Consider the following 14,524-nt stretch of genomic DNA (forward strand, 5'->3'; position numbering starts at 1 on the left):
CATCATGTCCATGTTGTACTTCTTGTTGGAGTTCGTTTTCCTCCAAAACAACTACTTCTTCTTGTACTAAGTTACTTGTTTAATATGTTGGAGGATTGTTGTTGTTTTTTCACCTCATTTTTTTTTTATCCCATCCTCTTCCTCTTCGTTTTTATCTCCCTTTTTCTTCCTGTCTTGCATTTTATAAATTCACATATTTTACCGAGAACTTTGTCCTTGTAAGCCACTTTCGAGGATTCGTACAAAGATAAGACGAAATCAAACCCCTTGTATATTGTGGTGCGAGATAAACCATTGCATGTTCTCGGAAGCCAACCTCGAGAAAGTTAATAAACTTACACTTTAAAATTAAAGGGAAGTCTTACCATATCATTTTCGCGCGATTCTTTAGAAACCTTCGACGAGATTATCATCTATATGCTAAGAAGATAGATACGTTAGTCGATTTTATAATACAGTAATGCCAAGGTTTACAGTGTATCTAATCCCAGCGTCCTTTCGTAACATTTAACCCTTTTTGTACAACGAGTGCCGATTGACGCAGAAAATCCCGTAACGTTGTTCATATTGTATTGTCCACAATCTCGGCCAGAGAAAGGGATACCACGCACTTGTACAATGTTCGACACGTAAATGGATGCTAATAATGGTATGCCTCTTTTATGACAGGGATCAATCTGCGCCATCCACGCTGTGCATAAGAACCATATCGACCTAACGAGGAGCGTACGAAAGGAACTTAAAATGGTAAGTGCACCCTTTCAATGTAGAACATAAGGCAAGGTGCTTAATAGAGGTTACAACTTCAGTACAACGGAAGAAACTCCCATTCTCAGAAGATCTTGGTGATTCCTTCGAATATGTCAGAATTTCAAAGGTATAAAACCGCAAATTTTATTATATGTCGTATTCGACGTCTTCTCATGCGCAAAATTAATCTTTTACAAGAGAAATGTATGTTCTCAGTATGTATTTATGGAAATAACACGCAGCATGCATAGTCCTATCATTGTTATGTGGTTAACGGGAATATAAACGGAATCTAAAGACACTTTCATGTCGATGCATTATAATGCACTCAACATTTTAAGGAAACAACCAGGGCATGTTTTGCAGGGTGGCATCGTGAGAATGGCCCACTACCACAACTGAATGAACATAATGTCCAAATGTGTCCACGTATTCTCTTGAAAATTAGAAAATGAAAACTGGATGTATAGGCCTAGTCACACAATAATAAAAAAAATGCCTGTAATGATAACAATATCTGATAATACTAGCGAGCTTTGGATCTGCGACGCGAACTGTAAAACGACTCAGCCTTCTGGGCTGGACAATGGAAACAGCTGTCTCGCGCATGTGCAGAACACCATTTTAGGCCTTGATAGCGTCGTCTTAGCGTTCGCGTCGAAGATCTAAAGCTCACTGATAACACCAAATTACAACTCCTAATATTCCATGCGTCATAGATGAAAATTCTCCACTCTGCCATAATCACTGATCTATCACTTGAATACTATTGATTAGTCATCCTTATGGATATGAAGTCATGAAGTAATGAAGCGCTTACCTCTATTCTTACACCTCCAATTCCCTTCCTCCCCTCCTTTCCCAGATGCGAGACATGCGTCATGATAACGTCTGTCCGTTCGTCGGAGCTTGCATCGACCGACCCCACATCTGCATCCTCATGCACTACTGTGCCAAGGGCAGCTTGCAGGTAACGTTTCCGCGCATTTCCATGCGAGACCATTAAAGGAGACCCCCCGGATGATTTTCAGACTTTTGCATTTGAACAAAATACAGATATTAGTTATAGTTTCAGAATTTATGGTGATTGGGAAGAGAAATAAGAATGTTTTCAAAATGCACCTTTTCATCAATACCTTCTTTCTTCTATTCTATAGGTATTTGTGCATTTATCCTCTTATCCAGTGTGCCATAATCTATCTATTTGTCAGTCTTTATGACTAACAATCTAATGACTGTTTATCCGTCTATTGTTCTTCACCTCTGAGACCCAACTCAATAAATAGTGTTTACCACTCTGTCGAAAAAACAAACAAACACACATTCAGGACATTTTGGAGAACGACGACATCAAACTCGACAACATGTTCCTGGCCTCGCTCATCGCCGACCTCGTCAAGGGAACCCTCTACATCCACAGCTCGGAGATCAAGTCCCACGGCCACCTCAAGTCGAGCAACTGCGTGGTCGACAACCGATGGGTGCTCCAGGTCACCGATTACGGCCTGCACGAGTTCAAGAAAGGGCAGAAGGAAGATGTGGACCAGGGCGAGCACGCCAAGCTCGTCAGTGAGTGCGCCTACAATCGTGATCGTTCACGAGATCATCTATCACTGTATTTGGAAGTCTGTTGTAATTTTGGGGCTTTGTGGTGTCCCATGTGGTGTAGACGCACTGTTGTTAAGGTGTATAGCAATATATTATTGATTGTAAGTACTATGTACCATGGTCATCTTTTTCTCAGCGCGCAGGTCATCATAATAACAATTTCACTCCAGTGCTAGAGTAATGGGGTGTGCAATGACATAACATCCTCCACACCCACCCTTTCCATCCCCCCCCCCCAAAAAAAAACAACAACCCAAACAGGACAAAACAAAATTGAATTATCAAACGGAAAAAATCCAAATGAAAGTCAACGTAAAAAGTACAACAAAAAGAATCAAAACAAATAAAAACCTTTTTGGTCCCCCACCTTCAATATCACACCTCGACCCCTGCCTCTAATTGGCTAACTTCTTTCTGCGATCATCTTCGTCACAACAGGGAAACTCTGGACGGCTCCGGAACATCTCCGGCAGGGTAAGAACATGCCCCCGGGCGGCTCCGCGAAGGGTGACATCTACTCCTTCGCCATCATCCTCACGGAGATGTACTCTCGACAGGAACCGTTCTTCGAGAACGAGATCGAACTGTCTGGTGAGTTCTCTAAAAAAAAAAAAGAAACAACAGCAACAACAGACAAGAAAAAAAAAACAGCGAAGTGATATCGTCATCAGCTATCGTTGCCTTGACAACGGCTTCAAAACTACTAATGTAAGATGTGTGGTTCCCAAAGCTACCCTCCATGTCATGGCTAGGTCTTAACACAGATGGCCAACTGCCACGATCAAACAATTTCTAGAATGAATTCCGTGGTGCTCCTTAATTTGATGTATTGCAGTTGCATGTAGCAATGGCCTATCGCTATGGCTTTACAGACATGACGTATTTTTGTGCTGCTGTTCAATCAACTGCACCCTTACAATTATTATATAGCTTTTCTTGTTGTTCCATTACTTATTTATTCGTAGCTGCTCAACTTTGAAGCTAAATCTTACTATCATTCTGTTTTGATGAACACATTACGCAGTTCTATTTTCTATGCGTCCTTCTCATTATCTGAAAAGCTTCCTCTCTTCCTCTCCCCTCTTTTCCTTTTCTTTAGTATCCCTAGCACTAGTTGATATATGCACTGTCGTAGCAATGCACCTGACTCATTGTACACATAACACATTTTATATGATTTTGAAATGAAATTGAAATTGAAATTGAAAACATGTAAATATGTACATATAACAATTCTTCTGTGAATATTGTAAATGCGTTAGGCCTATATCATTGAAAGGACTGGCCTCGATAGCCTGTACGCTATTGGCAGTTCCTGTTTGCCAAACTGTATTTCAACTATTGACTGTTGTGACTATGTTAACGATGTTTGTTTGGTAAATAAATTTCATTTCAATTTCAATTTCAATTTCTCCCCCCCCCCCCCCTCTCCATCTTCCGCTCTCCCTCTTCCAGAAATTCTTGCCCGAGTGACGAATAGCGAGGTTCCGCCGTACCGCCCGATCCTCAACGCCGTGAACGCTGCGGCGCCGGACTGCGTGCTGAGTGCCATCCGGGCCTGCTGGGTTGAGAACCCTGACGAGAGGCCGAACATTGTGGAGGTCCGGTCAATGCTGGCGCCACTGCAGAAGGGACTGTAAGGAGATTCATGGTTTCACTTATGGTTTCTGTTGCTCTGGTCTTGAATGCACCATGATCTTTTATAATGTGCACGCAAATAGGTAGGTCCTATTAGCCTCTAGTCCCAGCGTAGCTGTTAGGTCTCATAATGGAACACTGGACGATGGTTGATTATGTAATGCATTTGAAAGGCACGGTTGTATGATTGTAAGATAGTGTGTGACAGAGCAACATGCACAATAAGTTGGTGTGGGAGATAATTTGCAGTTAAAAGTTGTGTTCTGCGTACCAGTATTGATTGCAATAGAGCGCTGCCGTGCAATCTACTTGAAAACACTGATTGCCGTGAGAAGTCCATTTCACAATGACAAGAAATCATGCTATGAATCTCACCTACCCCATCAGTAGCCTTATCGGTAACATCGCGGGTGCAATGTGAACAATTACAAGTTGTAACGTAAGATGATCAGAGTCGTTCAAATCAGGTTTTGAAATCCTAAGGTTTGTGTAAACCTTATCCTTACAATAGGTTGCATCAGGCAGATGATGATTGCAATAAAGTAGCTACGGTTTCACTGGGATTGTCAAGTCCTCTTGCGACGGCGTCTCCTTTTTATTCTTAAAAAGAGCTTTTATAGGAAAGCTTTCTTGTAGTTCGGTCAATGCTGCCCTTCTAACGGAGCATCACTCTTGAAAATGGATTGCAAATTAATATGTACCCAGATATATTTGGTCGTATACTGATGTTGAACACATGAATCAGTGGCGGATCCAGAGGGAGGCGCACCGGGCGCGCGCCCCCTCTTTTTGTTTTGTTGAAACAAAAGAAGTAACAAATTAGGGAGGGGCGCGTGCGAAACACTTTAATTTTGGAAAAGCGCCTCCCCTCTATGGAATTCCTGGATCCGCCCCTGTGAATGACAATGTCCTCCTGTGTGTCCTGACTACTCAAACGTCTCCGTGTTGCACAGGAAGCCGAACATCCTCGACAATATGATCGCAATCATGGAGCGCTACACCAACAACTTGGAGGAACTGGTGGACGAACGCACGCAGGAGCTTAGGAAAGAGAAGGCCAAGACTGAACAGCTGCTCCACCGAATGCTACCCCCGTGAGTATGGCGAGAGTGGTAGAGCGGGACTGGCAGGGAGAGATGTTAGAGACCGCGCGCAAGTGTTCCTTCTTCGTATGCAGAGACTCCAACCCCAAGCACCTTCTGATCTGGAGATTCTCCCGCCCGAAACCCCTAGCAAACGGGAGACTCCAAGTTGATGTGTGCGAAGCGCGAAGTTCCTAGGGTTCTAGATGTTCTCTGGTGCCAATTAAAGCTTATTTTTTCAATATACACTGCAAAAAGTCCGGTGTTAAATAGTGAACACCGAGCTGGTGTTAAATTTTTGGTGCTCATTTCTGGTGTTACATTAACACCTCCGGGTGTCATTTCCAAATTTTAAACTGATTTTTGAAGAGTTTCTTAGTAACTGCACTTCTTGTTGATTTTTAATTTAAACAAGACGATCAAGAATTTTACATTATAGTACTAGATTTTTGAAAAAATGTGAAAATAAATTTACACCACAGTAACACCAGCTGGTGTGGTCTCTTATTGAAGCTGGACGGGTGTTAAACCATTGATATTACCACCAACAAGTATCAAATCAACACCATGTGGTGTCATTTTTGAATTAACACCAGTACAGTGTCAAAATAACACCAGGTACAGTGTCAAATTAACACCACGAAGTGTCAGGTGAACACTTTTCAACACCATCACAGTGCATTTTCAACACCTGTGGGTGTGGTCCTTTATTGAAGTTTGATCGGTGTTAGATTTAACACCCGTGGTGTTAAATCTAACACCGATGTTTTTACAGTGTACGATAGCAATAAGTAAGAAATCCTTTCCAATGGGAGACACAGAGCCAGGGTGGGAGAAATCAAGTCTCAAGCGGGAGAACGGGAGATTTTGCAAAAATGCGCTTTCGGCGGAAGATCTCCCGTCGAAAACGGGAGAGTTGGAGTCTCTGCGTATGGGGCAAAGCATGTGGTCGTGATTCCATTCGCTGGCCTATAGGGGTAACCCAGAGAGATTTTTTTGGGTATAATCTCTTTGGGTTAACTATACATCGGTCCGAATTCAAGAAGGTACCTTAAATCAAATCCATGGCTAGAATCTACTCGTAGTTCACAGAATAATTCAAGGCGCATGATAGGCGTTCGTCGCACATGCGCGCGTCAACGTGCTTTGATTACTGGAAGTCTGATGGCAATATATACGCGATTCGCCATGCGCATTTAGACATTCAATATCTGCGTAATCCATTAACAACCATTTGGGTGCATTGTTCGACCTCAACCCCAAAGTTATGTTGAGGTCAAATCAGAAGTTAATGGGCTAAGTAATAACACCGTAAGACTATGCACGTTGAAAAGTGCATAGTACTTCATTGTACGTATGGAGGTACCTTATAGATTCCTAGGATCCTTCTTTCTCTCTGCATTTCCCTCTTTCTGTGTTGATGACGATCTCGCCATCTCTCCTCCTTAAGGTCGATCGCCTCCCAGCTCATCAAGGGTATCTCCGTCCTTCCTGAGTCCTTCGACATGGTCTCCATCTTCTTCTCCGACATCGTCGGCTTCACCGCGCTCTCCGCCGCCAGTACTCCCATTCAGGTACGTCCATGTTATAATCCACATTGAACCTCAATATCTTCGCATTCTGATAAAAGACGCAAGAAGTGATCGAAGCATACCATGTTCTCTCTGTTGTTGTTGGATACTAGTTGTAGTTGTTTTTTCTGTGTAACGTATTAAATTTTGCCCATGAGTGAAAAATTACGAAGAGTGCGATTTGTATCGGTCCTCTCACTGTAGTAATTGCGAGCCAAGCGACCAAAGGGTTGCCACGCGAGCTTGAGCCAAACTAGAGGCAAAATACGGAAAGAGGCTAGCGCTTTGTGGCACGCTTCCCTCAAAAAAGTCTAAGTGTGTCATTGTTCAATCAATACAAAACAAACACCCAGCCCAGCAAAAGAATGTAACACCTGTGATCGCAGTCTTGTCTATAGGGAAGGAAACGTCAGTTGTGGATTGTTTTGGTTCTATTCTTTGAAAACAATTTGTAATCAATCCTGCTAATAAAACTCTATAACCAGTATTGCCACTTTAAAAAAATGCACATAAGTTATGTACATGTCTATTGCCCGTCACTGATAATAGCTTCATATCTACTTACGAAAGTAACACACATGACCCACTTCGGTGTCGGGTGTGTACACCAGATGAATGTAACTGAGTTTGAATTGGTTGTGCCCTTGTTAAAACAGGTTGTCAACATGCTGAACGATTTGTACACATTGTTCGATGCCATCATCGCCAACTACGATGTATACAAGGTGAGAAAGTTGTCTAATCATCCGATCAAGTGGTTAATGTGCAAGCAGGTTTCTTTAGCAGCAGTTTTTAGACAATCATTGTCGAAGAGCAACTCACATGAAGTACGTGTGTGTAGGAAGGAGAGAGAGAATTTGTGATTGTGTCTGTGTGTGTATGTGTTTGTGTATTAGAGAGAAATAACGTGTGTGTGTGTGCATGCGTGCTTGTGCGTGCGTATAATGCAGTTTATCTTTGTATAATGTTTTGTTTTTGTTTCTGTCAAAATGAATTTTGTGATATGAAATTGAACAAAATTCGAATAAAGAACAAAAAAAGCTTTGTACATGGTACATGCTTGATTCATTCTCATAAAGAATAAAAAAAAAAAACATGTTATACAGTAAAGAGAAAACCTCAGTTGATGGGTTTACTAGAAGGTGTTCTTGTCCCAAAATGGTTCTGACTCAAATACAATATGATTTCGACGTCACTTTCTTTAGGCAGTTTTGAGTTCAAGTCAATAATATTGTACTCGTATTACATACTTCAGCAATCAGAGCATTTGGGAGTTTTTTTTTTTTTTTTTTTTTTTTGTTTTGTTACTGTTCCTGAGGATATTGCACGTGATGATTAATCAAATAGTCAATGTTGTCACCAACTTAGTTTACCAAGTTGTTTCTTTTTTGTTTGTTTTGTTCTCTTTTGTGGTGTTGTGTTGATGTTAGTGGTTTTGATGGCGGAATGCGGTTTTGGTCTTGTTTTGTCGTTTTGTTGTTGTTGTTTTTTTAGGGTGAGGGGATTCTACGTTTGTTTGTTTGTTTTTTGTTTCTCTGTTTGTCTTGTCTTTTATTCAATTCTGATGCCTGTTCGTTCCTCCTCCTATAGGTAGAGACCATCGGAGATGCCTACATGCTTGTGTCGGGACTCCCGATCCGGAACGGGAACAACCACGCGGGACAGATCGCCTCCACCGCCTTCCATCTCCTCGAGTCTGTCAAGAGCTTTATCGTGCCTCATCGGCCCGACGTCTTCCTCAAGCTCCGTATCGGTATCCACTCCGGTGAGTCAGCATTATAGGGGGTTAAAGGTTAAAGTGCAAATGTCACATCATGTTGACATTAATTAAATACTCAGTTTTCATGAGCATCACTGCAAAATGCAGACGAATAAGAAATGGCAGAATTTCAATAAAATTTTTGATACAATTTTAATAAAAATAATAAATGAAACATATAAGAATGTTTTCACTCAAGTTAGATTCAGATGACAAACTACACCATGCGTTTTCTTCTTGGCCAAGCAGCACTAAAACCCAAGTAACTGCGAACTTAAGACGGGGAAAAAAAATGAAGCCCACGTCATGTTATATGTTTTTCTACACTGCAAAAAGTCCGGTGTTAAATAGTGAACACCGAGCTGGTGTTAAATTTTCGGTGCTCATTTATGGTGTTAAATTAACACCTACGGGTGTCATTTCCAAATTTTAAACTGTTTTTTGAAGAGTTTCTTAGTAACTGCACTTCTTGTTGATTTTTAATTTAAACAAGACGATCAAGAATTTTACATTAAAATACTAGATTTTTGAAAAAATGTGAAAATAAATTTACACCAAAGTAACACCAGCTGTTGTGGTCTCTTATTGAAGCTGGACGGGTGTTAAACCATTGATATTAACACCAACAAATATCAAATCAACACCATGTGGTGTCATTTTTTAATTAACACCAGTACAGTGTCAAAATAACACCAGGTACAGTGTCAAATTAACACCACAAAGTGTCAGGTGAACACTTTTCAACACCATGACAGTGCATTTTCAACACCTGTGGGTGTGGTCCTTTATTGAAGTTTGATCGGTGTTAGATTTAACACCCGTGGTGTTAAATCTAACACCGATGTTTTTACAGTGTATAAGATTATTGGTAAAAAGTCTTTTTGTGTCCTATTTTACTCTCTGTCCTATTTTACTCTCTGTTATACCAAACACTTTTTTAGCTGATATCGGCTCATTGCTTGATGGAACATGTCACTTAAAAGGATGGTACCAGTATTGGCGAGATGAGACTTGGGCTTTTAACTTTTTGCGAGATACCAAGAAAACATTTAATGAAATAGTACAGAGCATACCATTTTAAGAGGAATTGAAAGTTTATTTGATGAAAATCGGGTTTTGGAATGACTGGAACAACCAAAAAACAAAAACAAAAAAAAAGTAAAACAAAGCGATCATAATAAAAGGTGGGTCCCACACTTTATTAGAATCGCTCAATTTTGGATATTTCAGCCATTTGAAAACCAATTTTCATCAAACAAACGTTGAATTCCTCATGGAATTACATGCTCTTTCATATAATAATAATGATAATAATAATATAAAATATTTATTTAGCGCTTAATACAACATGTTTCTAAGCGCTTTACAATGCTAAACAACCAAACATACAAATCAGCTTGGAATAACAAATAATTTACTACAAATGCATACAGGGCCTACATAATAATTAATTCTGCTCTAAAAATAAATGAGTATTAAGTTTCTTTTTGAAGATGTCAACGGAGGTGGAGGTCTGAATGTGAGTAGGGAGAGTGTTCCAAAGAAGGGGGGCACAAACGGAAAAAGCACGGTCACCATAACGATTGTGGGTGCGAGGGCCACGTTTAAGTTGGGTTGCAGATGATGATCTTAGGTCCATATGTGTATCCGGTCTGGGTTTCGATGAGATCAGGTCAGTTAGATATATAGGTGAACGGTTATGGATGATGTTGTAGGTGATGAGAAGAATCTTGAACTTGATTCGTTGTGGGATTAACAGCCAGTGCAGATTGCGGATGACAGGGGTGATGCGATCATACTTCATTTTTCATGAGAGGTTTCTCATTATCTCACCAAAATTGTTAGAAACATAAAATTAGGTCTCAACCAAAACTATACGATCCTTTTAAATACTTCTCTTCGCCTTCCTCCCTCATTTCCCTCCCTGTCCAGGCTCCTGCGTCGCTGGGGTAGTCGGTCTGACCATGCCCAGGTACTGTCTGTTTGGCGACACCGTCAACACGTCCTCACGAATGGAGTCCAATGGACTGGGTAAGTTTGGTTCGTCACCACCTCTTTCTTCATCACAGATAGAGAGGGACTTTGGACCTCTTTGGACATTCATTCAATTGTATGGATGCTTGACAAGAGATCCGCCGGCGCGGGGTGGGGTACGAGGGGGATGATCAGCTGGTCTGCTGCTGCACTCACTCAGCACAGATTCAGGATAACGTGTGGTGTTCTCTGATTGGCTGATTGCCAAATAAATGAAGAGCAACAATATCAAAGCTCACATTTGATTGGTTGGAAGTTACAGGCATGAGTTACTTCTTTTTGTGACAGTAATTTATAGAACATCTATCAAGTTACTTCCTTTTGTGTCTAAATATCTCGGAAAGGATGGGTGATTGAACTTTCATTCTGCCACCACCATTTTGATAATTACTTCTAAGCAAAAGAAAAGTCAAAATTGAAGATTTCAGAGTTATTTCCTTTTGTGAGCTGAGGGCAGAGATGTTGTCTCATCTTTTATGCTGTGTTTGTATGACAAACATGCTTCAAGTCTCAATTTGGTACTCTGACATGTTTGAAATCATACCAGGGCCCCGTTTCATAAAGCTGTTCGTAAAGTTACGAACAACTTACGAGCGAATGGTGATCAGTTCTGATGTGCTATACTTATCAGAATTTCTATAATTCAGCATAAGAACTGATCACCAGTCGCTCGTAAGTCGTTCGTAACTTTACGAACAGCTTTATGAAACACCCCCCTGTAAGGATCAAATCCAATGCTTCTTATAATGTAGGGTATTTTCTGAAGAGATTCCTTCGATGTCAAAATGGGGTCTAGGGCATTTAGCCCTGAGCAATTACCCACGACCCTTCCCCTGAACCTAACCCTCATCCTAATCCTAATCCTGAACCTAACCAAAACTCTAGCCCTTAACCTAACCCTAACCCTAATCTTTACTCTAACCTTATCACTAACCAGTATTTAGCCGGGGGAAATTGTCCGGGGGGGGGGGGGGGGGGGAGGTAATTGCCCTGATATGGTCAAAATGATGAAACAGGGGGTATATATCAACCATTAATTGTGTCTTGTGATGGTGGAATACAATGTATTAAACTGTGCCATCTCTATAACGTCTCATCTCTGTTTGTTTGTTGCTTTTTTGTGTGTGAAATTTCTGTACAAAGCTCTAAAGATCCACGTCAGCCCTTGGTGCAAAGAGGTCCTGGATAAAATCGGTGGATACATCCTGGAGGAGAGGGGCCTGGTCGCCATGAAGGTAGGAAAAGCTGATTATTGTCATCGCTCAGTACTGTGCAGCATACGATTCGTTACCAGTGGAGTTTGTTTTATGGAAGTCTTATGAGATACTTTTTGCTCATAAGACACACTTATCAGAGACTTCATGAAATGGATTTTACTTCTCTCTGAATGTCTCTCATAGCTACATATGAGCAACTTTGGCCATTCTGAGATTTATGTCAAGACTTTTATGTGGTGACTTCATGAAACGGACCCCAGGTATCAGTGCAATGTCACGAAGACTTAGTGGAATATTCATCGGCTTTGAAGACGAACATTGGGATAGGTTGGCCGAGTTGGGACCAAATTTCACGAGTCAAAGCCGAGGGCAGTATTATGGTCCCAGCCTGAAAGAAAGAATGGGATTTGATGTGATGTGGCCTGTTGTTTTAGTGTAAAACAATTCTTATGCCCTTGCATTGTGATCAACCTAAAGACAAGTTCTCCTCATTTTTCCACCACGTCACTTCATACAGCGACAATTTCATAGTTTGTTTGATTTTTCTTTGCAGGGCAAGGGTGAAATTCTGACGTACTGGCTGACTGGTCAGGACCCAAGCTACAAAATCATGAAGATCAAGCCCCCACCACAAAAACTGTCTGCTGAAGTGATGGAGGCCGCAGCCAACCGGGAAATCCCCGAGGATTTGTAGATGAAATTATCGTCCCAACCTTGACTTCTGTCCGCACATTTGAAACATACTGCAACACTTAAAAAAGGTTACATTATGAACAAACTCAAAGGACAAACATAAGATGTTACTCGTAGTCAGACAAACAAAAACCAAGAAATGGTAATTTTAGGACTGAAATGTCTGAAAACATTTCCAGAAACTACTGCAAAGCCATCAGGACACAAACAATAGTGATTTTTGTTTTTGTTTTTGTTTTTTTTTTTATCGAAAATGATTGACACAACACACCTCATATGAGTGGTATTATGGACCTACGTACCTGCACCTGATGTTACAAAGAAGTTTTGACTCTTAAATGCTGCATAGGTGATTACTACTTCTCATTCTTCGTGTGGACAACTGCATCGACGCGATCTGTGAAAAGTTTTACGGTATCTTCGACTATCATGTATGGAGAAGTTATTTTATCAAGTACTGTTATTACTGCTGCAGAGATCAAGAATACAGCACATTTTCGAATGAAGTTCACGATGCTTGTTAGGAGAACTGGTTATCTGTGAGCTCAGTATCTTTCTTACACAAATTGATGTTTAGTTGATGATCAGTATTGTGAAATCATAATGGGATACTGCAATGATCCCATACATACTTGTGAAACATGTATTTAGTAATAAAGTGAAAATGACAGATCAAAACTTTTTTTGTAGATGACACGTCATCAAGACATTAATTATTTGTGCTAGCAACTTTATGGTGCCGACCAGATTGAAGAAAGATGAAAAGAATGAGTAGCAGGAGAAGAAGAAGAACAGAAAGAAAAGGAGAAGACAAAAAGAGGAAAGCAATGGATATATAGATAGATAGATAGATAGATAGATAGATAGATAGATAGATAGATAGATAGATAGATTATAGATAGATAGATTATAGATAGATAGATAGATAGATAGATACATGATGTAGACAAATAGATAGATAGATAGATAGATAAATAGAAACATGGTGTAGATATATATATATATATATATATATATATATAGATAGGTAGATAGATAGATAGATAGATAGACAGATAGATAGACAGATAGATAGACAGATAGATAGATAGATAGATAGACAGATAGATAGATAGATAGATAGATAGATAAATAGATACGTGGTGTAGATAGAGAGAGAGAAACAGAGATGGTGACAGACAGACAGTGGGAAGGAGAGAGCAAAAACAAGAGAGAAGTATATCTATATACAGAGAGAAAAACAAATAAAATAGAAAGAAGGAAAGAGGAGAAAGTGGATGATGGAACTAAAGTTTTAGAGAGGGACTCTATACCCACTACCAGCATTACTGCCTGGGCCAGTTTGCTCAAAGCATGTCTACTAGGACGACTGGTACAGGCCCTATCACAGTGTACACAATGACGTCATCGGCACGCAAATCGTACACATTCTCTCTTGCAAAACAATCACAAAAGGAAACCGAACATGATGCGTAACCACTGAGGAGCACAGAAGCAGACGGACACGCTCTCACGTATACTACAAGTCTGAACTAAGTTTAGTTAAAATATAAAAAGGATACTTGAACATCTTTTATGAGATGTACACTGGTATGAAGCGTACTATATCATTTACATAAAGTTTTTATTCATAATATACATTGTACTGTACATCTAGCTAACCTTTACACAAGAGATACGAAGGTATAACAACAAATCCACATCTCAAAATTTGGCCTACATCTACAGATTTTGCCGGATGCAAATAAGAATATGGCGGGAAACTTCAATGCAATCTTAGAGGGAAAATAAAATGTACAAAGATTACAGCATTTCTACGTTAATTGTTTTGAGTTTCTCCTTCAATCATCATAAATTCAGGTGAACTAGAGTCTATCACTGCGTATCACATGGAAACATTATTATGATTGTGCCTGTGATGACATCAAAGAATTTACATATTCGAACATGTGAGTTTTTCTTTTATTGCACAATTTAATGGATGATATCAATGGACCTTTGAAATACATGTCATGGTGCACTGTAATATACAAATATTGCCTTTTCAAAGGTGCAGCATAACACTTGACATCCCAGTACGAGTTATACTTCCAGAAGAGAAGCATGCAGTGCTGAGGGAAAACAGTGTCTCAAGGGGAAACTATACCTCCCTAGGGACTGACTAGTAAGGCA

The 14,524-nt window shown here is 40.2% G+C and overlaps 1 protein-coding gene across 1 annotated transcript; it reads left to right on the forward strand.

Annotated features, from left to right (window-relative positions):
• Positions 1–675: 675 nt before the first annotated feature.
• LOC139714704 (speract receptor-like) lies at positions 676–12,353 on the forward strand. Its single transcript, XM_071626376.1, has 12 exons — positions 676–747; positions 1,616–1,720; positions 2,079–2,319; positions 2,797–2,949; positions 3,814–3,994; positions 4,950–5,090; positions 6,529–6,652; positions 7,306–7,374; positions 8,240–8,414; positions 10,341–10,439; positions 11,586–11,677; positions 12,213–12,353. Exons 1-12 carry the CDS (start codon positions 745–747, stop codon positions 12,351–12,353), a joined length of 1,524 nt encoding a protein of 507 aa, XP_071482477.1. The 5' UTR covers positions 676–744.
• The last annotated feature ends 2,171 nt before the right edge of the window (positions 12,354–14,524 follow it).

Source organism: Diadema antillarum, unplaced genomic scaffold (genome assembly GCF_040938485.1).
Source record: "Diadema antillarum isolate AM-2024a unplaced genomic scaffold, OU_Dant_1.0 seq00002390_RagTag, whole genome shotgun sequence".
Classification (NCBI taxonomy): Eukaryota; Metazoa; Echinodermata; class Echinoidea; order Diadematoida; family Diadematidae; genus Diadema; species Diadema antillarum.

Coding starts and splice junctions, on each gene's coding strand:
- LOC139714704 (XM_071626376.1), top strand. Junction 3,995..4,949: donor GCGCCACTGCAGAAGGGACT/GTAAGGAGATTC, acceptor CGTGTTGCACAG/GAAGCCGAACATCCTCGACA. Junction 8,415..10,340: donor CCGTATCGGTATCCACTCCG/GTGAGTCAGCAT, acceptor CTCCCTGTCCAG/GCTCCTGCGTCGCTGGGGTA.